The sequence below is a fragment of the Ailuropoda melanoleuca genome, chromosome 8, assembly GCF_002007445.2.
Source record: "Ailuropoda melanoleuca isolate Jingjing chromosome 8, ASM200744v2, whole genome shotgun sequence".
NCBI classification, from domain to species: domain Eukaryota; kingdom Metazoa; phylum Chordata; class Mammalia; order Carnivora; family Ursidae; genus Ailuropoda; species Ailuropoda melanoleuca.
The window spans coordinates 75,317,587-75,343,308 of NC_048225.1; the positions used below are offsets into that span (position 1 = coordinate 75,317,587).

The following is a 25,722-nucleotide window of genomic DNA, read 5'->3' on the forward strand; positions in this document are numbered from 1 at the left end:
TCCATTAGAAAGACATTCCTTTTGGTTTAAGACACTGCCGTCTCTTAAAAGTCTCCCCTTTCATGAGTTGCCATATCAACCCTTTCTTAGTCATTCACCACTTAGTGTGACTGTTATTCAGATCCCTTGCAAAGAGACATCATTACCTGGAGAGAAGCTTTGAAAAGTTCCAGTGGGAGAGACACCTCCCTCGGACTCATGCATTCCTGGGCGCTCTCCCAGGTGCGTGCGCTGCTCCCGTGGTCCCCAAGGCTGACAGGGCTTTTCCTCTCTCTCTCACTACATTTTTTTTCCTCGCCCTTCAAGACCTAACTCAAACATGGATGCAACTGCAAACCTTTCTCTAGTCCCTTCCCACGGGGTAAACTCCTTACCCTTCTGAGTTCCTAAGACCCTTGCACAAGCCTCTGTTATTGTGCTGACCATCATCAAACTTGTATCAGCAACAGCAATGTGTGTGGCTTAGTCCCATCTTTAATTTTCATCCTCAGTGGGATACTTTTTTTTTTTTAAAGATTTTATTTATTTATTTATTTATTTGACAGAGAGAGAGAGAGACAGCCAGCGAGAGAGGGAACACAAGCAGGAGGAGTGGGAGAGGAAGAAGCAGGCTCATAGCAGAGGAGCCTGATGTAGGGCTCGATCCCAAAACTCCGGGATCACACCCTGAGCCGAACGCAGACGCTTAACCGCTATGCCACCCAGGCGCCCCTTAGTCCCATCTTTATGTTCTACCGCAGTCCTTGGCACCCAATACACAGTCCAAGCACATTCATTCCTTTCCCCCTACCTTTGTTCCCCTTGAGGGGAGCCAGCAAAGCGTCACAGCCCCATCGCCTGTTAGCTATGTGACCCTGTGCAGCTTAACCTCTCTAAATCTCAATTTTTCCTCTAAAAATGGAGACAGTACTATACCTGATTTCCCAAGTCCTTAAAAAATAAATGACATAATGTATCTAAAATGCTTAGCTCACTGCCTGGTACACAGTGAGTGAACAGTCAACACAAACAATAGTGGTTATATTATTAGTGGCAAACCCCAATGCCACCCCGTCATTTCCTGAGGGCCAGGCACGGTGGGAAGCATTTTACGTGCTGTATCCTGGAGTCTGCACCAGAACAATGCATTCCCAGGGGCCGGTACTCTGTCCTCTTTTTGTGGTTGTTGCATCGCAATGCCTCAAACAGTGCCTGGCACGTTGTAAGTGCTCAATTAATATTTGTCAGACAACCTTCTGAAGTGTTACCTTTTCCGTGCTTTCAAAAGTAGGTATTCTCATTACACTCATTTCATAAGTTATTGGAAAAGACACGCCATAAAGTCATAAACCTTTGCTGGTTTAATTAACTTGAACAGCTCAGTTTCTTCATTAGCAAATTGAGAATCATGGTAATAATTATCTTACAAGGAAGGGTGTTCCAAGATAACAAATGGAAAGAAAACACTTTCCACAAGTACTCCTTAATCTCAGTCTGATCTTCATCCTGTGCTTGGAAATCTAGTGTGAACCTCGGGGTGCTGTCAGCCTCAGTGGTTTGAGCTACAGAAAAAGAGCAGGGTACTTTGAGGACAGGGAGAGCTGGGATCGCTTAGGAGACAGACTCCCCGCTCACGGGGAGATAGAGGAGCCCTGGAATACCTCCTTCCTGGTCTTAACACTTTTCTGCGCCCTGGTCCTCCATAGTGCCCAGGGTCAGAGCTCGAGAGGCATTTCCAGGGCACTTTGAAAAATGCGCTCCCATCGTTTCTCAGTCCTGCTCAACTTAATCTATTAGGTAACTCTGGGGACATTATCACTCATCTGATTAAACCTGGAGTACCCCTACTTATGTCCCTAAAGACGCTATCAAACTGCGGGAGCTTAGAGGGAAAGATCCCCAAGCTCACGACTTTCCTGATCAGTTTTGGGCAATAGACATTTCTTCAGTCTTGTTAAGTCACAACCACACTCTTAATTCAGAAAATGGAAGATCCAGTCTCTCGTGTAATAATCAAAAACTTGGACTTCATTTAAAGTGCTAATGCTTTCTCTAGTACCTCCACCTGGCCCTGCTGCCGGAGGAAACCAAGATCCTGGAAGAGGGCATGAAGCTTTTCTTTACCACTTCATGCTTCCACTCTTCCTCCCCATGACGCTGACGGGGGGGTTTCTGAAGCTTCCAGAAAGGCCCAGAAGGGAGTAGAAGGAGGGAAGGGAAAGAGAGGTTAATGAAGGCCAAGCAGGGGGCAGGGTGGGGTGGGGTGGAGCTCTAGAATCACTGGTATTATCATATTGCCGTTACCAGGTCTCTGGGCAGGTCGATGTTTAAAACTAGTTCTTACTTGCATGGATGTCTTGGCTTATACTTCAGGGGCCCCCAAACAAGGATGACCTCTCCCCAGTAGTTCTCTTGACGGGGAAGAATGGACCCTATCCTGGCAGACACTTCTGTAGCCCTATTAGACAGGACCTAATATGGCCCCATATTTGCTCTTTCTTGGTGAATCACATTTGGCCCCCAGGAAACCCTTATACATGCTTTGTCTCGATAAATTCTGGGAGTGCTGGCCCAACACAACATAAACGCAACTCCCTGCTTCAGTTAGCCAGCCCAAATCCCATCCTCTCGATTTCCCAGGCAAGATCAGGTAGATGAAAATTCCACGGAGCCCCAAAACTGCTCTCCAGGTGGTGGGATTGAGCTCCTCGCCTTATGTTTGTCTCAAGAAGCAGGTCTTTTGATTCCACTTCTTTGATGGGAAAAGGACACCCCGCACACCGACAGCTCTTTCCAAAGAGATCTACTCCAAAGATTCTCTCTCATACTCCACATTTTTGACTCTCTTATACTCTCAGTTCTATTAGCTGAAACTTCTATTGAACGAGTGGCTCTCAGCAGCAAATCAAATCAACTTTTGGACAATTGGGTATGTCAAAAGAGAAAGGTGCTCGTTAGCAATTTAAATGCATTTGTGTCATCTTTGGCTTATATTTTCTATTTTTGAAAGGATTTACTGAAACTTATTCAGTAAATTAAAAGGTTTGTGGAATGTTGAAAAGACTTTAGTAATTATCTAGTTCAATTTGTTTATCTTACAGAGGAGAGACCAGAAGGCCAGTAAGAATGATCACAAAAAATACAACCAAAAGAATAAATCACTGAGGATTTATTATATTACTATTAGAGAAGAACAGAGTAGATTTAGGTATTCTAAGAATACGGGAATGGCTTCCATTTAATACACATAACCCACCGGGCCAGACATTGCCTAGTGACACTCGGCACATCGTCCCTGCCCCCCTTGCGTTCCCTCTTCCATCACAAGGACTGGAAGGCTAAAAACTATATTTCTAAGACTTCCTTGCAGTTAGGGCTTGGATGCAATTTAGGTTTTTCCAGTGAGATAATAGCTATGTGGGCTTGGAAGCAGAGGCCGAATTTCTGTGACTGTGTTGATCTGTAATCATTTCCCAACAGGTGTGTTTACATCAGCCAAACTCCATATCCCACCCTCTGGAGGTGTCTGTAGGGACAACAGCAATTCCTGTCCATGGGGTGGCAGCTCTAGAGGTGTGATCTTACAAGGCATACGGCAAGCAGACCCCTTGTTTCTGCTCTTCATCAGTCTTTCGGTCAGTTACACCTAACTCCTATACTAAGTCCCTTTCTTTGTGATTACTGCTTTCTGCACTAAATCAAGAGCAAATATGCATATAAATCACAACATGAAACCTCAAAGATGGAAGGACCTTCTCTGAGGCATCAAGTCTATAATCCGTCAACAGGCTCCCAAACAGCTGCTTCCTAAATATCTCTTAGTCTCTCTATTCTCCATTCCCCTGACACTGCCCTACTGTAGGCCCTCAGGATCTCTGTTCTAGACTATTGCAATTACCTCCTGGTACCCCTGATTCTAACCACTTTCCATATGAATCTAGCTGTTTAGCTAGATATCTGTTCTTTCCAGCTTCCATATGAATCTGATCTTTTCTGATCTTGTCACTTCCTTGCTCAGAATTCTTGAATGGGCCATGATAACCTAGCAGATGGCATGCAATCCATTGAGTGCAGCACTTCAGTATCCTTCAGAATCTGGGCCCTGCATGTCCAATTTACCTTCTGCTATCCCCATTACCTGTGGCTTCAGCAACACAGAACTAATTGTAGCTCGCTCTATCAAGTTCTCGTACTTCTCCGTGCATTTGCACATACTTTTCTCTCTGCTTGTTGTGTTGCTCCTTGACTACCTGGCAGCCATCTATTCTTCCTTCAAGACTCAGTTCTCTTCTCACTTCCTCTTGAAACCTCTTATTCTTCTCTTAGGTGCACTCATGTTCCTGCCTGAGTGCTGGCCCTCACTGAATCAAACTTCCATTGCGACGTTGATCATCACTCTCCTTTAGACTGTTTGCTTCTGGATGCACAACACTGAGTCTTTTCATCTTTGAATCCTCAAGAGACTACTATAACACATGACATGTGATAAGTACTGAGAGAAACGGAAGGAAGGGCAGGAGGGAGGAAGGGGGAGAAGGAGATGTAGAGAAGTAGGAAAAGGGGGAAGAAGTGGGAGGGAGCCAGAGACAAGGTTCGGTGACTTCACAGTTCACTAGTTTTGCAAACTCAACATCTCCAAGTGTTAGCTCAGCTCCTCACATCATACACTCCTAAGTTTCCAGAAAATTGAGGGTTCTTTTCACTATTAGCCTAACAAACAGTCCAGGTGCACAGCCTTTGTTTATATATTCTATAGTTCCAAACCAAAAATAAATAAAAGAACCATTGTTCCTTTAATCTCCCAGAGGTTTCACCTTACAGCTTCAGTGAACAATATCAGTTACTTTCATTTTTTTGGAACCAGGACCAGGGACCTCGTTCTTGCCCTTCCCCTGTCCCCTTCCTCCTGGGCTTCCCCATCCCCTCCCCTGTTCTGCTATCCCTACCACACTCCGTCCTCCTCTTCCAGGTTTTACCAGGGCTCCACACCATGAAATATACAAGGAAAGAGGAATTTTTACTTTAAGACTAATAACTCCTCCCCCTTCCTCAGTTTTTACATCAAAAGACATTGTCAAACGCCATCTTCTTCTACATTTAAAGAACCGCTGGTTCTCTGGGGGAAAGGAAGGCAGTTCATTAAGACTAAGACCCCTTACAGCCAAGAATTCAAAGTGAGTAGGGATTATTTGGAACAGTGGATTTCATGCAGAAGGCCTGAGTCCTGGTTCCAACTTCTTTACTTGTCTGCTGTGAGATATAGAAGTCATTTCTAAGCTTCTTGGGGTGACTATTATTACATTCGTCATTGAGAACATTAGACTGATGAACTTCAAGGTCCTTCCTGCTCCAATATTCACTGACTCTGCTACTTTGGGTGTCTTGAATAACCAGGAGAAGAAGCCAGATTTATTATCTTACTATAGCAAAAGTGGTAAAAATAATAAGCATAACTTGCTAACGTGCATCTATGTCTTGTTGTATTAAGGTGAGGAACCTGACACACAGACCTGGGTTGATTCTTCCTACTGAAAATCCCAAGTATTCAGGGACACTCTTCTGAAGGAGCTCTCTGCAGACCTTCTTTCCTGGCAACCATGGGGAAGAGAGTGGCCATTGTCGGAGCTGGTGTCAGCGGCTTGGCCTCCATCCGATGCTGCCTGGAAGAGGAGCTGGAGCCCACCTGCTTTGAGAGGAGCAATGATGTTGGAGGCCTCTGGAAATTCTCGGTGAGTGGGACGTTACTGGGATACAAATAGAAGGGAGATGGGTTCCTCTGTAAATCAAGTCTGATCAGTTCTATTCAGACGTGGGAGGAAGGTCACAAAAGCTCCAGATCTGGAAAGTAAAACCTGATCTCTCCCATCATGCTATTGTCCAGTCACTCAAAACTACCTCAGACTAGCCCATAAAACCCAGTTACCTGTGTAGCAGAGCCCAGGTCTTGAGGCTATAAAGGGTGCTAATGTCAGTAATTTATAACAAAGACAAAAATGTATCACTGCTCCCCCTGTAACTGAAAGGATTCTATCCCCATTCACTATTGCTCAGAAAACCTAGCAGCATGGGGGGGGGCGGTGCGGGAGGGAGAAAGAGAAAAAATTAGACCAAAGTCAGAAGTTCTGAGTTATAGTCTCAACCTTAGGTTTTCTGGGGAAATTAATTTTAGGCAAGTCATTTTTTTTCTTTCTGGACTTCAAATGCTCATTTGTCAAATGCCTAGGTTGGAGATTAGGTTTCCTCTAATATGCCTTCCAAATGTAATGGGATGTGATGCTATAATGAACTCCTGTCTATTGCAAAGACATTGTAAGTTATGATAAATGATGATTGTGCATGTTGCGTGTGTGGTTATTGAAGACTCTGCAAACTCCAAAACCAGAGAGAAAAATGGTTGTCTTTACCATGCAGACCCATTGTTGGACAAATGATATAATCAGAAACTGTTCACTATAAAACAATTTTTAAATTTTGAAAGCCAGGCTGGGGAAACTTCTATCTTTTCTGTCCTGAATTTCCCAGCCATTGTGATTAGATGTAAATGATACATATTTGACGTGAAGACATTATATCCACACCATTTGCCTTGTAACCAAATTCTGTCTTGGGCTCAGTGCTTGCCCAGACCTCAACAACACGTTGCTCTAATAGAATATATCAGTACTAACTTAAGACATATTTGTATTCATCTCAAGAGGCTTTTTTGGGGGGGGGGTGCCTGGGTAGCACAGGCGTTAAGCGTCTGCCTTCAGCTCAGGGCGTGATCCCGGCGTTCCGGGATCGAGTCCCACATCGGGCTCCTCCGCTGGGAGCCTGCTTCTTCCTCTCCCACTCCCCTGCTGTGTTCCCTCTCTCGCTGGCTGTCTCTCTGTCACATAAATAAGTAAAAAAATCTTTAAAAAAAAAAAAAGAGGCTTTTTTTTTTTTAAAAAGTGAGAGGTCCTATAATCCTGAATGTATCATACAAGATATAAGATCATTTCCATTAGGAAATAATTAAGAGTTATTTTTTTAAGGATGCGATTTTCTTTATTTACATTTGTTCAGGGAGATGTGGCCAGCTTAGGCTAAATCATGAAATGGTTCTCTATGATCTTATCAGCAACAATTAAATGCTGCCTGAACATCTATTTTGGCAGAGTTTTGTGCCAGGTACTGAGATGAAAAATATGTCACATAATTACTCTACAGAGACATTTTCAAACCCACTTGGTGAAGTAAGCCATAATACAGGTCCACAATCCTTTGATAGAAAATGAGCAAAAATTCGTTTGATGGCAAAATCTTTCCCGAAGTCATATGGTAAGAAAACATGAGTTGAATTTGACATTAGGCTACTTAGAATCTTTATTTGTGCCAGTTTGTGTTTCACTGCAGAAATTTTCTTGTGTTTGATTATAGGGTGCTGTCCCAGATCTCACTAGAAGCGTTATGGAGAAAAATCCAAAAATCTACAAATTCCAAAATATATCTAGCCCTAAGAATTTCAAATAAGAGGTTATAAAACTGTGCAACAGTGAGATAGCCCTTGGTGACTGTCAACTTAATGAACGAGTGCCTGGAGATTGAGAAGGGGGTGAGGGGAGGGGGGTTGCTACTAAAATGTTAGCAGGTGAAGGGAAATTTCCTGCAAGGAGAGCACTTAGCTGAGACTCAAAGGGTGTCCTCAGACAACAAAAGTAAAGGACTATTACGTGACACAACTCCAGAGAGTGACATTCCCACTGTAGTCTGTGAATGACACCCCATAGACAGTCACCCACAGTGTGCAGGACCAGGTGGGAGAGGTTTCTAGGTAGGAATGACCAGCATGAAAGGCACAGAGGAGGCAGTAAACAGGGTATACCCAGGGAGCTTTAAGTTAACTAATGCAGCCAGATCACGAAGTTTATTTAAGGAGGCAATAGATGACAGATCAGTAGAATGCAAAGGCAGACTCTGGGTTATCCACAAGACGGGATATCTGTTTCCCATAAGGTCACTGGTTATAAGCAGAATCATACTTCACAGCCCTATGGGCATGTAAACACATAAAAATACTCTAAACTTTCGTCCCCTCCATACACTGTACCCCTTTCTTCTTTTCTAAGGAAAGTTGCTTGGTACATACAATCCATTCTCAGAAAGGGATTTTTGAAAAACGTGTTACATAAGCTTTTATCTTGCAAGTTCTGTTAGGCAGAAAGTATCCCGAAAGAAAGAAACCTGATAATTCTGAACTTTTGACCATGAGATTTTTCTGCAAAATGGAAACCAAATGAGGTTTAAACACTAGCAGGCTGAATGTGAGCATGTTTTAAGTTTCATATCCTCCAGCATTAAGGCCTCTTCTCCTCAAAAGGCTTTCATGCTTCTGCTATACAAAAGGGCAAAACAATGAAACCAGAACTATCTGGACCTTTGTTCCACTCACCCATTCATTTACTCTCTCCACAAATACACTGGGAGTTCACTATGTATAGGATACAATGTAAGGGTACAGCTGCAGATAAGATAGGGCAGGCAGCCAGCATTCTAAAATCAGAGAAAACAAGTCTTAGACTAACTATAATATAAGTGAGTGTGTGATTAGGGCAGTAAAGACAATCAGGGCTTGGTAGAGGTAGAGACAAGATGACTTCCGGTTGGTAAGAAAGAGGCAAGGAAAGGCGTGACAGAGGGGGCAACTTTTGAGCTGGTCCTTGAGGGTATATTTGGACAAGTAGAAATGGGATTGACAAGCAGAGATGGAATCTGGAAGAAGATCAAGGCAGACTGCTGACATGCAGGCACAACATTCTCGAATTAGCCTCTGACCTCGCCCTCCGGTTGCTGATGTTCTAGTGGGGAAGATGAGACATGAGCACAGCGATAACCCAAGACAGGCCACGATAATGTGACCACGGCTGCTTGGATCTCTGGGTCTAGGGCAAGCGCTCTCAGCCAGAGGCAGAGTCTGAGCTGAACTTCCTCCTTACCCATTCAAGCCACACCACATGCTGAAATTGAAAATATGAGCTCTCTGAAGTAATGGCCTGTTGTTATATAACACATCTGTTTTCCTTTGTGTGTCAAACAGCCCTTTAGGGAAAATTCCAAGGAGCTATAGGGTGCATATTCTTCCTCCTCCTGTTATGATTGGCTGGGGTCAAGAGGCAAAAGAGCCGAGATTCATTCATGATGGAAATAATCCAAGGTCTTACCCTCTCTGTTTCCCGGAGCAGTCTTACATTTTTTTAACCAGTCCCCTGCCTGAAGCTCAGGCCTCCCTCCCTTCAACGCACAGCTGAGAACCCTCCCTCCCATTTCTCCTTCTCACAACCACCCACAAAAGGTATGGCTTTGAGCGAATGGGAAAGACTCAAGTCTGAAAATCCGCCAGGCACGAGCCATCACCCTTTTTCTCACCTTAGCAGAAATTTCAAAGTGAGGCTTAAGAAAGTTAAAATCTCTGAGCCTGGCTCATTATGAGAAACACAGCAACCGTGACTACAGGAAGTTTTGTTTTCAAACGGAGGCCTCAAGCAGCCCCACCCCGGAAGCAAGCCTGTCGGGCCTTTCCAGCACTTTTGTCTGACCGCTTCCCGAGGTCAGTATGGGGCTGGAGGGAGATAGATATCTTGAAACCGGCAGGAACATGTCATTCCAACCCTTCCCCGCATTTCACAGAGGTTCTTTTGGGTTTGGGGGAAACAGAGGCTGCCAGCTTTTTAATGTACTTTCAAGGCAGCACATTATGTGAACTTTCATCCTGTCCTTAAAACAGAGAGGAGATGTTTGTTTTCCGTTTAGCCTTCAACCACTTCTCGAAAAGAGGCCAAAATGACACAGTGGCTTCATGATGGAGTAGCAAGGTTTAAGACAAGTTCCGAGGCTTCTGGTTTCCTGTGTCTGTTTGGTGAGGGGTGAGTACCCCTAACTGGCGACGGAGGAACTCCTCGAGCACAGAGTTCGTTTCGAATAGAGCAGTGGCTCTCAAACGCGGCTCCCAGACCAGCAGCGTCAGCATTGCCTGGAACTGTGGGAAATGCAGATTCTCAGGCCCCAGCCTGGACCCACTGAATCAGTAATTCTGCAAGTGGGGCCTATGCATCTGTGCTCTAAGGGGCCCTTCAGCTGATTCTCACTAGACCAAATAGACAAACCCTCCACTTCAAGAGAAGGTTCTGTTGCTGGTGAGTGTTCACTGAATGCCGTATAGCTGAGCAAATAGACTAAAAATGCTGCCTCCTTTGGACCATTTAGGTTTTTTTGTTGTTGTTTTTATTTTTAACATGAGCCTGACATCAGAACAGTTGCTGTGATTGGAAAAAAAAAAAAAATCTACGGGACTATGAACACAGAGCTAACGTGGGGGTAATTCAAGTAAGAGAACCCCAGCTCTGTGCCAGGTGCTGTGCTAAGGGCTTTCTTTTCCACATCTTACAGAGAGCTCTGAATTGTTTTAATGTCTTTTTTTTTTTTTTTACATATTAAAAAGGTTTCGGTCAAACTAAAATTGAAAACTCACTGAGGGGAACGTCATTCTTGGCTTCCTTTTTCAGCTTTATTCTTCTTCCTAGAACCATGCAGAAGAAGGAAGAGCCAGCATTTACCAGTCTGTATTCACCAACTCTTCCAAAGAGATGATGTGCTTTCCAGACTTCCCTTATCCTGATGATTACCCCAACTATATGCACCACAGCAAACTCCAGGAATACATAAGGACATTTGCTCAAAAGAAGAATCTTTTAAGATACATACAGTTTGACGTAAGGGCCTTATAACTGGTGCTGTTGATCTCAGTATGTTTATCGGTTGGGGGGGAAGCAAGGATATAGTATCATTCTGTTCTAGAAATGAGAGCCACATATTTGGTTAGCTCACCAATCAAATGTTGGTTTGGTTTATAACGTATTCATGTATTGGGGGTTTTTTTCTCCCTAAACATGTTCTCCACTAGTCTCTGAGAGCTTTTAGCATACAATAGAAAATATTAGAAAAGACTCTACCATCTTAGTACATTCCACCCTCATACTGTTGTGTTTTAGAGACATTCCCAAATTGTCTAGTCCATAATTAGACTTCTTGGGTTCAATGCCAATGAACTGTGGTTCAAGAAGCCATGGCATTCTTTAGAAGTTGTGCCATTATGAGGAGAGTAAACATTTAAATGAATGACAAACATAGTCATTGCTCTGATCCTTCACCCACTTAGTTCCTTAGATTAGCTGTTTATAACAGAGATGCCTTGGCTCGGTAAGTAACAATAATACTTTGCATTTGTTTAGAATTCTTAATCTCAATTCAATACTGTTAAATGCAAAGCATATATATGTAGTGAGAAAAATAATCAACAAAGTTATGAATTGGGATTATATTTAATATAATTTCATTTATTTATTATTTTTATATTTAATATAATTTTACGTATATTTACATAATAGTCATACTATGGAAGTGACTAATATTTCCAAGGGAGAGTATCTGTGCATTGCATAGGAGAAATAAGGACTGATAACCCTGAGACATTCCCATATTTATGGAATTGATAGAAAATGAGGTCAGAGAGAAAGAAGCCACGAATGTCGGTTGAGGGTGGCAGTAAGCAAATGACATGGCATCTTTCACAAGAATATTCAGTGTAATTTACCCCAAATCTACCAACTAGATGTCAAAAAAGTAAATATGCTCCACTGAGTAATTTTCCTTGGGAGATTTGAAGAATCACTATGACTTCTTATTTTAATGTTTTCCCTTATATTTCTCAATGATCAGGTGAGCTCATGACAATTATGTCCTCTACAGAAACACTGTGAGAAAATTAAAACCCATGGAAATTGTAAATAGAAGGAATTTCTTTCTGTTTTCTTTAAGACCCTGGTTTCTAGTATAAAGAAATGTCCCAACTTCTTAGTCACTGGACAATGGGAAGTTGTTTCAGAAAAGGATGGGAAAGAGGAATCTGCTATTTTTGATGCTGTAATGATTTGTTCAGGACATCATGTATACCCCAACCTACCAACTGATTCCTTTCCTGGTAAGTTTGGAAAATATACAATAGTCTGGGGACTTACACACAAACATCAAGGGTTGAAAGAGATCTTTCCATAGATTGTACGTAATAATTACCTGTAAGTTTCCAAAAATTTCAAAACAGAATTTTAAAGTGTGATGATCTGTGAAATACAGTAATAATTGGCCTCCTAAACCCTTATGCTAAAATTTTGAATCAAGGACCTGCAAGTCAGAGGTCAGATGAAGACCTGAAGAGGAAGTGCTTGTATAGGGGAAGGGCTGTTAGAAGTCATCTATAGGCACATTTTGCAAACTCACTTTAGAAATTTTGGGGGGTGTGTGTGTGTGTGTGTGTGTGTGTGTGTGTGTGTAGTGGCATACTCCATTACTCTACAAAAGCACCAGAGATGGAGTAAATACAATACACAAACAAACTTCCTGTCTCCTTCCTTCCTTCTTTCCTTGCAGCAGGAGCACATGTGCACTGTAAAATCTGCAGGCATGCTGTTCATAGGCCGAGATAATTAGAAGAGTAAGATTCAGGAAGAAGAGATTAAAAGCGTGATGGTGAAGAGGCAGTATATTTAGGGGCTCTGAGTGTAGCCTTAGAACCCTCGGCCTCAACCTCTCATTCCACTAGTTCCTTACCCTGTGACCTAAGATGAGTCAACTTAATTTCTTTGTCTTGATTTCCTTGTCTTTTAAAATGGAGATACTGGTATCAGCCCTTCAGAGATGTTATCAAAATTAAATGCTTAAACTGTAAATCCTTTAGCAGAGGGCCTAGCCCACAGTAAGTACTCAATAAATATTAGCTATTATTACTATCAAACGATAAGTTCCCATACTGTAAGTTTTTTAAAGCACTGTAAATACTTAGTTTGGGAGTTAGTGTCAAAAAAAACCCAGAACATGTCCATTGTGTAAATAGACAAAGGATAAGTGTATTCCAACTAGGAAACTTTTTTTAAAAATTAAGACTGATAGGGGCGCCTGGGTGGCACAGCAGTTGAGCATCTGCCTTCGGCTTAGGGCGTGATCCCGGCGTTATGGGATCGAGCCCCACATCAGGCTCCTCCGCTATGAGCCTGCTTCTTCCTCTCCCACTCCCCCTGCTTGTGTTCCCTCTCTCGCTGGCTGTCTTTATCTCTGTCAAATAAATAAATAAATCTTTAAAAAAAAAAAATTAAGACTGATAATAGGATTTTTTTTTTCAAATGAGAACAGTGAGTCTTCATCATTTCTTCTGAAAATCAACTCAAACCACTCCTCATGTTCCACTTAGGCCTACAGCAGTTTCAAGGCCACTACCTCCACAGCAGGGACTATAAGGACCCAGAAGCCTTCAAGGGGAAAAGGGTCCTTGTGATCGGCCTGGGCAACTCAGGATCTGACATTGCGGTGGAGCTCAGTCGTCTGGCTGCACAGGTACACTTTGAGAAACAAACCTGGGGTACAGCTGTGCTCTTAAATCAAAGCTTAGGCACCGAGGCTCATGTTAGCCATGTCGTTCAACAAGGGATCCACCTATTGCATGTGCCCATTGAATCAAGGAGGACTTGAGACCTTCTCCCTGTGAAGCAAGGTAATGTGGCCCAGGCTAGCAAGGAAGTCCATTCTGCCGGACCCAGAGGTAAGTCTATGTGTGTATATATGTATATATAAGAGTGCATTTTTTAATTTAATTTTGTGTTCTGATCACCTCTAAGCAAACTGTTGCTAGTCGATCCACCTTTATTTATTTAAGAGTATGTCTTATCACCTACCATACAAAAGGCATTGTGCTTATCATTCTGAAGGCCTGGAAGACACGTTCAATTTGGTTCTTACTGTCATTTATCCACTCAACAGCCAGTGCTCAACAAACACTGGGCACATGTTATATGCCAGAACTATGTGTCAGACTAGAAATAAACACAGAGGGGTGCCTGGGTAGCGCAGTCGTTAAGCATCTGCCTTCAGCTCAGGGCGTGATCCCGGCGTTCTGGGGATCTAGTCCCACATCGGGCTCCTCTGCTGGGAGCCTGCTTCTTCCTCTCCCACTCCCCCTGCTTGTGTTCCCTCTCTCGCTGGCTGTCTCTCTGTCACATAAATAAATAAAATCTTTAAAAAAAAAAAAGAAAGAAAGAAAGAAAGAAACACAGAAATAAGTCAGACTACTTCTTGACTTCCAGGAGCAGTCAGTGGGTGGAGGTGAGATGACAGGCACTAAAGAAGGTAATAAAATTTCAGTGACATTAGGTGTGGCAATGGCAGCACCATAAAAAGAGAACCCAGCTTAGCATGGATTAAATCAAGGAAGGCTTCCCGAAGGATTCTAAGCTGAATCATCCATGACCTAGACCTTGAAGAACTTAACCTATTTTTAAGGAAACACGTGCTCAATAAACAAATTGTTAAGTGTATGTAAATAAAACCTAAGGAATTTTTTGAAGTTCAATTCCCTTGGGTTGTCACAGCAGTGGCATAATAGACAAGCAGCTGGGCTTGTCTCAGAGCTGAGACAGCTGCCATGATTTGGGTGCCTAGCAGAGGTCGCAGAGTGGGTGTGAAAGAAGGACTGGAAGAGGAGACTTTAGACTGAGAACTGAATTAACTCTTTGGCATCTCTCCAGCCTAATTTCAGATAGAGATTTAGCTACATTTCTCCCACCCAATCCGCCAACTATCACCACCCGCCACCACTGAGGCTCTGCACTGGCTGGTCCCCACCAGTCCTACCATCGATGTCTCTGACTCTGAAGATTAGGCCTGTCACAATTGAATACACAGCCCTCTTGTTCCAAGATGACAAGTTCTCATTATTTCAACAACTGTGCACTAGCACTCTGGGGTATAGAGAGGCAGAGTAGTTCTGTCTCTACCTAGTTTCAATCATGGATTATTCATCTTGACCCAACTCTTTAAAAATGCTCCTGCCTGGATATTGAGGGAAATGTATGGAGATGTCCCCAGAACATGTCCATTGTGTAATATCTACTTCTTTCTTACAGAGTGACATTGAAATCCATGTTGCCTTCCCCACCAGGTCATTATCAGCAGCAGAAGTGGTTCCTGGGTCATGAGCCGGGTTTGGGATGATGGCTATCCTTGGGACATGGTATATGTGACCCGTTTTGCAACCTTCCTCCGGAATGCCCTTCCTTCATTTGTCTCTAACTGGTTATATGTCAAGAAGATGAACACATGGTTTAAGCATGAGAACTACGGCCTGATGCCTTTAAATGGGTACTACAAGTAACTCCTGTTGTATCATCCAAAAAAGTGGGGCACTAGCTTCATTTGAAATTGTTCTCTCTAGGTCTAACTTCAGTCATCTAGCTGAGGTTATTGGGATTAAACTGAGGAGTGCATAAGTGACACAGTATACTCGGAGATCATGCATGGGGTGAAAATCTTACTGAAATGACTCTAGTGGGGAAAGGTATATGGGAAAATACAAAACGGCAAAGGAGCAGGCAGCTAGCTAGATCCCCTGACATGCAAGATGCATTTATGGTAGCTACAAGCTATAGCATAGAATTTTGAGGGCTGAACCGGNACTCCTGTTGTATCATCCAAAAAAGTGGGGCACTAGCTTCATTTGAAATTGTTCTCTCTAGGTCTAACTTTAGTCATCTCGCTGAGGTTATTGGGATTAAACTGAGGAGGGCATAAGTGACACAGTATACTCAGAGATCATGCATGGGGTGAAAATCTTACTGAAATGACTCTAGTGGGGAAAGGTATATGGGAAAATACAAAACGGCAAAGGAGCAGGCAGCTAGCTAGATCCCCTGACATGCAAGATGCATTTATGGTAGCTACAAGCTATAGCATAGAATTTTGAGGGCTGAACCGGTTCATGAATTGTCTTTTTGAGGAGTATCTTACCCATGCTATGGATGAATGGGGATAACAATGATAATATCTACTCCTCAAGACTATTGTGGTATGCAGTAAGATAAAAAATTAAGGCACTTTATAAACTATAAAGCTTTACAAATGTTGGTTCTTATAAATCTCAAATTTTCCAATATGCTTCTAAAGAGCAATGAACAAAGTAGTGTTAATCAACATGTCTCAGAAAGCAGAAAATCTCAAAATGAAAGTGCACACTTCCTCAACCACAGAGTCTGGGATTTTAGCAGGACAATCGGGACACATGGAACATGTAAAACAGTGAAGATTCACAAAACTGATGTAGCCTGTAAAATTAATATTTGTTTATATACTTCTCTATAGAGGCAGAGCCCAACAACGACTAATGAGAAAGGCATTCTAGGGGCACCGGGGTGGCTCAGTCGGTAGAGCATGCAACGCTTGATCTCAGTGTTATGAGTTCAAGCCCCATGTTGAGTGTAGAGGTCATGTAAAAATAAAATCTTTTAAAAAATGTTTCATTGTGTTTAGAGAATCAGACAAGGAAAAGAAAGAGGAAACTGTAAATGGAAATAGCAAATCTCACTCCACAGCATTTATCCTACCTACTCTGGTGGACGGTTACATCCCTAAAGAAAAAAAGATATTGATTTCATGCATTTATTTATTTTTTTTAAAGATTTTATTTATTTATTTGACAGAGATAGAGACAGCCAGCGAGAGAGGGAACACAAGCAGGGGGAGTGGGAGAGGAAGAAGCAGGCTCATAGTGGAGGAGCCTGATGTGGGGCTCGATCCCATAACGCCAGGATCACACCCTGAGCCGAAGGCAGACGCTTAACCGCTGTGCCACCCAGGCGCCCCTGATTTCATGCATTTAAAATTATGTTTAATATAACAGAAGCTCCAAAGCCCGAGCTAATTAAGATTTTTGTCTTCTAAGAGCGACTGCAAATCATATTCTGGCTTTGCCCTTTAGACAGTTGAAACATAGATTTGGAAATCCATTCATTCCAAGAACGAAGCTCCCTCTTAGAAAAGGTTCCAGTTACCTTAAGGTATTGAGGACACCTTCTCACTCCTCCCTTGGGTAGGGGGCAGGGGGAAAAAAACAGGTTTTACTGTGACCTACTTTTTGTCACCTTATAAGGCAAAAGAAGAGGTTACAGAACGATCGATGTCGAGAATGGTGTGGAAGTATCTAGACAGATTCTAAGATTTGTAAAATTTCTGAGTGTTTGAGATACTTGGAGTAAATTCCAAAATCCCTGAATCCTAGAATGTTGGCAACCAACGTAAAGGAAACCAAACATGGCAATAAAGCAGCTCACCGAGCAAATTTGATTTTCTCATAGAAGGCCTCATTTATAATAATAGTTCACTTATAACAATGATGCTTGCAAGTGGCAGGCACTGTTTTAAGTCCTTTACAGGTAAGGTTCATTTAATTCTCACAACAGCGAGGTAGATTCTATCACTATCCCCATCTCCCACATAAGGAAACAAATACAGAGAAGTAACCACTCGTGAGAAACAGAGGTAGGTTATAAACTTGGGCCATCTGGTTTCAGGTTCTTCACCCTAAACCACTGCTTATGGTTAGGAATTAGTTTTATTCTCACCTCTTCGGTGAATCACCAAATCATATAAGCACCCAGAAGGAAATCTTCAAGCTTCAAAGGGCCAGAAGAGGCAGCTCAGACAGAAATTCTTTTTTTTTTTTTTAAGATTTCATTTATTTATTTGAGAGAGAGAGAGCATGAGCAGGGGGAGGGGCAGAGGGAGAAGCTAACTCCCTGCTGAGCAAGGAGCCTGGTACGGGACTCGATCCCAGGACCCCAGGATCGTGACCTGAGCTGAAGTCAGACGCCCCTCAGACAGAATTTCTTAAGGATTGTTGCAGGCAATAGGAAAAAAACTGCCACAAAAGGAGAGCTCAGCGGTTCTCATGCTAAAGTTTAACCCCTCAGATTTGGTTCCAGTGCTATGAACTGTTGCAGATATTTCTTGGAATTGAGGTATATTACACCAAGAGTCTTTGTCTCTTGTTTCTGAACAGCCCCCTGAGGAAAGAGCCTGTGTTCAATGACGAGCTCCCATCCCGCATCTTGTGTGGCACTGTGTCCATCAAGCCCAGCGTGAAGGAGTTTACAGAGACCTCGGCTGTGTTTGAGGATGGCACCATGTTTGAGGCCATCGACTCCATCATCTTTGCAACGGGCTATGGTTACGCCTACCCCTTCCTTGATGACTCCATCATCAAAAGCAGAAACAATGAGGTCACCTTGTTTAAAGGCATCTTCCCCCCCAAAATGGAGAAGCCAACCTTGGCTGTGATTGGCCTTGTCCAGTCCCTTGGGGCTGCCATCCCCACAGCTGACCTGCAGGCTCGCTGGGCTGCTAAAGTGTTGGCAAGTAGGTGGACCATTCTGTCTTTTATCCATTTAGTCAATGAACATTTATTGAGTACCTACTGTATGCCAAGTACTGGGCTAGGTGCTAGGAATACAGAAGGAGCAAGACATACTCCTTGACCTTACACAGTCTAAAATAGAGCCAGGGGAATGTCACAATAGGGGAAGTCTTAGGGTGTTCTGTAAGGGAATATAAAACAGAGGCAGGAAGCATAAGAAATAGAGAAAGGGACTAAAGTATGGAGGGCCTTAAGAGCTGTGTTGTAGAGCTTCGATGTCTCATAGGGAAATCGGAGGGACTTTGCAAGGCTTTAAGCAAGAGAAAGACAGCAGTAGGTAAAGGCAACGTCAAGATACATTGTGAAGGTTAGAAGGGCCCTGGAGGATGTTGCGGGCAATGCTAGGGATCTTACTGGTGTCCAACAGCCAGGATAATGAAGTTGGGCCACACCTACTCTATTGACAATCTTCTCCTCCTCCCTCCACCCCTAGACCCCATGGTCTCCAGTGGCTACAAGTGTGCTTTTGTGAGGAAATCAAGAATATGAGGATTGCATGAAGAAAGGCAATGTTTTAAATATATTGATTTAATTTACATCAATCATACTGATCAATATTATTATTTAAAGTGTCTTTTTATTCAAGGGTTCAAAAACCTTGGTCAATATAAGTATACCTCACCTAACATACTGTCCATAAAAACTTAGACTATAGGGGCTCCTGGGTGGCTCAGTCGTTAAGCGTCTGCCTTCAGCTCAGGGCATGATCCCAGCGTTCTGGGATCGAGCCCCGCATCAGGCTCCTCTGCTGGGAGCCTGTTTCTTCCTCTCTCACTCCTCCTGCTTGTGTTCCCTCTCTCGCTGGCTGTTTCTGTGTCAAATAAATAAATAAAAATCTTAAATAAATAAATAATTTAAAAAAACTTAGACTATAGGTAATGAAGAAAATGTTACAATCATAGACTGTATGTTTTCTAAAAATGTCGTGGATAAATAAGCTATTTCAAATGTACCACGAAGGATCATTATTTAAATAAACCCTGTCATGAAATCTTTTATAAGCGTGCTTTCCGTAAAATAGTTCCATTGCATTTTTCTCTTAAAGGCACAACAGTGCCAAACACCTGGGGTTTTACAAAAAAAGTTGGCTACAGTTCATAAACCCAAGAAATTTACATGAAACAAAGTGTATCGCTTAGTCATTCAGCAAATATTTATTGAGCACTACTATGTACCACACTCTGTCTTGGCATTTGGGACACAACATCAAAGGAAGCAGACAAGAATTCTGGCACACATCTGACCACAAGGTACTAGCAGGCTAGGTAATATTCTGACTAGGGAGTTTCTCCACCATGAATGTCATAATAGCTTTCTGCCACTGTTACAAAGGCAAAAGGGTTACACTCAGCAATCAGATGACCCCCCGCTGATAAGGTATTGCAAAACACTAAAAATTTTCCAATGCCCCTTAACATCCCCTCTGGCTGCAAGCTGATGCTGGAAAACCCATGCTTCCTTCCATTGTTTCATTTTAATTGTCATGTACCTCAGGGTGAACTGTTTTAGCAGATTATTTCTTGAAAGAATTATTAAGGATGCAAATAAGAAATACAAAGAAACTGTTAAGCTATTATGTGCATAAGGTATATCTCAGGCATGTTGAGGATTATGTATGACGTCACAGAAATATGAGATGGGATGATTTGAAGCCATAAACTTCTCTGCTCTCACTATCTCACTGCCGGCCAGCTTTGCTATTCACAGAGGGGGTTCATTGTCATCTCAAGTCTTTATTTCTGTAAATTGTTATTCTACCAAAGATACCAAAGATAGCTCCTCTTGATACAAAATCTTTTAGGGACATAGTTCATAAGTACTAAGAAAAACTCATCATGTGTCATTATATATTTCTGATTTTTTCATCTTTTTCAATATTTCTTTCTCATTTCTTTTCTAGAATCATGTACCTTGCCAACCACAAGTGAAATGATGGATGATATTGATGAGAAAATGGGGAAGAAACTCAAGTGGTAAGATATTACACTTGCTAATGAAACAAATCCTAAGTTTTTCCTTTATATGTAGGAAAAGACTTATATATTTTATAATATGTTTAGTAGTCAAAGTTCACGTTTTTGGAACACTTGCTATGATCAAGCAGTATTCGATAGGAAAATAGTATGCAGTTCACGCAACTCTCTATTCACCACCCTTTATAATACAGGCCAGAAGGAATAAGGAGGAGGAAGAAGAGAAGCCCCAAAGTCAACCTCATTTCTTAAATGGTAGCCCGTTCTTCAGGGCTTGTAAAAGTAAATGAGACTATGCCCCAAAATCTAACATTGGGGCAGATCCTAAATGATGCTATTTAAAGAATAACCGTGTGTTAAAGAGTAAACTAAGTTAATCAGTCATCTGGACACACGAAGGTCAGTTGGCTCCAGGCCAGAGGCAGAGGACCAAAATAACATCAAACTTAGAGATTAGGAAGGAGAAAAGAAAATCAACTCATTTATAGCCAAAGAACAAATGATAAATTCAATGCTGGGGTGAAAGAGGAGTAGGATAACCCTGGAGGTGCTGACTAACATGCTACTTTTCGGAGGTAGTAAGAAATCAGTGCTTGGTTTACAACTGTGCTCATTCCACTATGTTCTTTTCTTTCCTCAGGTTTGGCCAGAGCCAGACTTTGCAGACAGATTATATCACGTACATGGATGAGCTGTGCTCCTTCATAGGGGCCGAGCCTAACATACCGTGGCTTTTCCTGACTGATCCCCAGCTGGCTCTAGAGGTGTTCTTTGGTCCTTGCAGCCCATACCAGTTTCGACTGACGGGACCAGGGAAGTGGGATGGGGCCAGAAGTGCCATCCTGACCCAGTGGGACAGGACAGTAAAGCCAACCAGGACAAGAGCTGTCAGTGAAGCTCAGAGACCCCAACACTTTCACAATTTGCTCAAAATGCTTTCACTCCCACTGCTTTTGCTGGCTGTTTGGCTTACATTTTATTAATGAGAAAGTCCCTCGGGTCTCAGAGTTTGGTGTAGAAGTTTAATTGTGGGGGGGCGCCTGGGTGGCACAGCGGTTAAGTGTCTGCCTTCGGCTCAGGGCGTGATCCCAGCGTTGTGGGATCGAGCCCCACATCAGGCTCCTCCACTATGAGCCTGCTTCTTCCTCTCCCACTCCCCCTGCTTGTGTTCCCTCTCTCCCTGGCTGTCTCTGTCAAATAAATAAATAAAATCTTTTAAAAAAAAAAAAAAAAAAAAAAAAAAGAAGTTTAATTGTGGGTACGTATGCGGTTAAATTCTAGATGAATACACATACCCGTACGTAAAATCTCCTAGCTACTCTTTCCCTTCCTGCAGCTGTAAAAATGAATTCTGGCGTATTTAACTCAGTCTAAATAAAATGGAAAACACTCAGCCTCTCCCTTTCTGATGAGAATCCATACTCTAAAAAGGCTTTTCACTTCCCGAATTGGCAAGGTTGGAGATGCTTGAGATAAGGATGAAGGAGGGTGAAGGGGAGTGAGCACAAATTTTCAGGATGAACAAAGTTTAGTAAATTTCTTAAGGGTGTGTTTTATCATGGGGAGAAATGACATCAGAACTATGCTGAATCTTCCAACCCATGACATGAGCTCTTTTACTTAGATCTTCTTTAATTGCTCTCAGCAGTGTTTTGTAGTTTTCCATGTATAGTTCTTACCCATCTTCTGTCAGATTTATTCTATGTCATATTTTTTAACTACAAATGGTAAACACTTTTTAATTTCCTATTGTTTACTGCTAATATATAGAAATTCAATCATTTGTTCTAGTAAATTTTTTGTAAATTCCATAACACTTTCTACATAAATAATCATGTTGTCTAAAAATAAAAATAGCTTTACTTTGATTTCGCTTTGAATGTCTTTTATCTCATTTTCTTGCCTTATTGAATTGAAACTCAAGCATAATGTTGAATAGAAGTGGTGACATCAGATATCCTTGCCTTGTTCCTAATCTTAGGAATAAAGCATTGAGTCTTTTACCAGTAAGAATGGTGTTACCTATAGATATTTCATAAATACACTTTATCAAGTTGAGGAAGTTTTCTTCTATTCCTAGTGAGCTGACAGTTTTGATCAGGAATGGAGGTTGGCTTTTGTCAAATGGTTTTTTTTTTTTTTTGCAACTATTGAGATGATCATATAGTTTGGGTTAAAATATGGTGAATTACACTGACTATAAACCCAGCTTTGCACAGCTGATATAAACCCCATCTGGTCACGACATTATTACCTGTTTTATACTCTGTAGGATTATATTTGTTACCATTTGTTAAGGATTTTTGCATGTATGTTTTTGATGGATATTAATCTGTATTTTATTTTTTGTGATATTTTGTCTTGGTTTTGGTATCAATGTAACAATGGTCCCATAGAATGAGTTAGAGAGTATTCTGTCCTCTTAAATTTTCAGGAAGAGTTTGTCTATAATCGGCATTATTGTTTCCTCAAATGTTTGGTAGAATTCATCAGTGAAACCATTTTGGTCTCTAGTTCTTTATGGAAAAGTTTTTAAACTACAAATTCAAGTTCTTTAATAGATATAGGACTACTTAGGTTATGTGTTTCTTCGAGAGAGTTTTGGCAGTATGTATTTTTTAAGCAATTCGTTCTCTTTACCTAGGGAATTCAGTGGAGCTATGACAGTTCTTTTCAATAAATGGTACTAGAGCAATTGGATATTTATATGATATGAAGAAAATTAATACTTTGCACCATATACAAAAATTAACTCAAAATGGATCATAGAACTAAATGTAAAAATTGAGTATAAAACTTCTAGAAGAAAACATAAAAGAAAGTCTTTCAATTAGGCAAAGATGTCTTAGATATAATATCAAACGCACAATCCATAAAAAAATTTACAAATTAGGCTTTATCAAAATTAAGAACCTCCACTCTTGAAAAGACAATATTAAGAGAACGAAAAGATAGACTACAGATGGGGAGAAAACATTTGCAAATAATATATCTCATAGAGGATGTGTATTCAGAATATATAAAGAAAGCTCAAAATTCAACAATAAGACACACAACCCAATTTAAAAATGGGTAGGATTGAAACAGATCCTTAACCAAAGAAGATATGCAGATGTTAAATAATCATATGAAAAGATATTAAACATCAAGTCACTAAGAAAATGTAAAATAAAATGTTAATACACAGCTTCCGTGACCATAACAAGTGTTATCAAAGAAGTGAAGTAACTAGAGCGCATATGCTGCTGATGGAAATGTGAAATGGTATAACCACTTTAGAAAACAGTGTACTTGTCTTAAAATAAACATATAACTTTCATATGATTTAATAATTCAATTCAGATATTTATTAACCCAGGAAAAATAAAAAATATATGCCTATATAAAAACTGGTACATAAATATTCACAGCAGCTCTGGTTGCAGTATCCAAAAGCTATATACACGCTAATGTAATCAAAATGTTAATAGATAAGGGCATCTGCGTGCCTCAGTTCATTGAGCAAATGACTCTTGACTTCAGCTCAGGTCATGATCACAGGGTCCCCAGATCAAGTCCCTGAGTTGGGCTCCCCACTCAGCGGGGAGTCTGCTTGTCTCCCTCTTTCTCTGCTCTTCCCCCTGCTTGCCTGTGCATATGCATTGTCTGTCTCTAGAAGAAATAAATCTTTAAAAAAATGTTAATGGATAAAGTGTGGAACATTCACACAATGTAATACTACTCAGCAATAAAAATGAATGAACTGTTGTTACCCACAGCAATGTAAATGAATATCAAAATCATCATACTGAGTGAAAAAAAAGCCAGTTAAAAATAAATGCATAATGTATTCTAATTATATAAGATTCTAGAAGGTTCAAATCAATCTAGAGTGAAAGAAATCAAATCAGTGCTTTCCTAGGGATGGGGGGAAGCTGGGAGCTAGGGAAATGTAGGCAGGATGGATTACCAAGGGGTAGAGGAAACTCTGAGGGGTGATGGATACATTTGTTATATTGATTGTGATGATAGTTTCACAGATGTATGCATATCCCAAAACTTGTCTAATTGTACATTTAAATTTACATAGCTTACTGCATGTCAATTGTACCTCAATAAAGCTCTTTTAAAAATATAATGGATACTGGGGGTGGGAGGGATGGGGTAGCTGGGTGATGGACATTGGGGAGGGTATGTGCTATGGTGAGCGCTGTGAGTTGTGTAAGACTGATGAATCACAGACCCGTACCCCTGAAACAAATAATACATTATATGTTAATAAAAATAAAATAAAATTTAATTAATTAATTAATTAAATATAATGGATACTTGCTTTGGAAGACATAAACACAGAGGATCATATGATATTGCTTATATTTCTTGGCTGCCTTTTCATTGTGTACAGCTCTTCAGAGCTCTTTTCTATCTGCTAGATGGGATGCTGCCCAATTCATGAATCATTAAATAAAATCAATTAGATCTTTAACAGATTAAATGGACTACATTACTTTTCATTAACTAAATTTGATGGAATGTTACTTACAAATGCTATATACTTGGTCTTATGTAATAAATACACATACATAAGTCCCTTCCCATCATCTTTACTAATTATGCAAAATAAAATGGGCAGGCCATCTGGTTGGCTCAGGGCATTGAGTATCCACCTCTTGGTTTTGGCTAAGTTCAAGATCTCCAGGTTTTGGGATTGAGCCCCACAACAAGCCCATGTTCAGTGGGAGGTCTGCTTGAGGATTCTCTCTCTCCCTTTTGCCCCTCCCTCTCTTTGTTCCTCCCTCCTCTCTCTCCCTCATTCTCTCTCTCTTGCTCACTCTAAAATAAATAAATAAATCTTTTTTTTTTTTTCAAAATGGGTAACAAAGGACTAGGGAGCATGCTGACTCAAAGGACACTTGATTTTTCTGACTGGGACTTAGCCAGATCATCCTTAAAATCTGTGTGTGTGTGTGTGTGTGTGTGTCTGTGTGTGTGTGTCTGTGTGTGTGTGTGTGTGTGTGTTAAGGTGTATATGTGGGTGTGTTTGTAATTGAATCTAGTGTAAGGACCATAGCAGGCAAACTTATTAACAAATTGAATAAATAAGACCTTTTTTTTTTACCAGTTCATTATCAATGATCATCACTGATTTTTAAACCAGACTGGTAAAAAGGTTAAGAGACAGCTCTGTTTCATGCCATCAGACACAAAAGAAGCTGTATATATATATATTTTTTTAAAGATTTTATTTATTTATTCGACAGAGATAGAGACAGCCAGTGAGAGAGGGAACACAAGCAGGGGGAGTGGGAGAGGAAGAAGCAGGCTCATAGTGGAAGAGCCTGATGTGGGGCTTGATCCCATAACGCCGGGATCACGCCCTGAGCCGAAGGCAGACGCTTAACCGCTGTGCCACCCAGGCGCCCCGAAACTATGTATTTAACATTCTACTTAGCCTCTAAAATTCTAGCATAGAGTAATAAA

At 41.3% G+C, this 25,722-nt stretch overlaps 1 protein-coding gene across 1 annotated transcript; it reads left to right on the top strand.

The window, feature by feature from the left end:
- Positions 1-5,108: 5,108 nt before the first annotated feature.
- On the top strand, positions 5,109-21,317 carry LOC100481633 (putative dimethylaniline monooxygenase [N-oxide-forming] 6). The gene is made up of 9 exons (XM_019809196.2): positions 5,109-5,153; positions 5,468-5,708; positions 10,521-10,709; positions 11,815-11,977; positions 13,241-13,383; positions 14,984-15,183; positions 17,876-18,231; positions 20,190-20,262; positions 20,903-21,317. Exons 2-9 carry the CDS (start codon positions 5,577-5,579, stop codon positions 21,243-21,245), a joined length of 1,599 nt encoding a protein of 532 aa, XP_019664755.2. The 5' UTR covers positions 5,109-5,153; positions 5,468-5,576; the 3' UTR covers positions 21,246-21,317.
- Positions 21,318-25,722: the final 4,405 nt, after the last annotated feature.

Coding starts and splice junctions, on each gene's coding strand:
- LOC100481633 (XM_019809196.2), top strand. CDS start 5,577: ATGGGGAAGAGAGTGGCCATTGTCGGAGCTGGTGTCAGCGGCTTGGCC. Junction 11,978..13,240: donor ACCAACTGATTCCTTTCCTG/GTAAGTTTGGAA, acceptor TGTTCCACTTAG/GCCTACAGCAGTTTCAAGGC. Junction 13,384..14,983: donor TCAGTCGTCTGGCTGCACAG/GTACACTTTGAG, acceptor CTTCCCCACCAG/GTCATTATCAGCAGCAGAAG.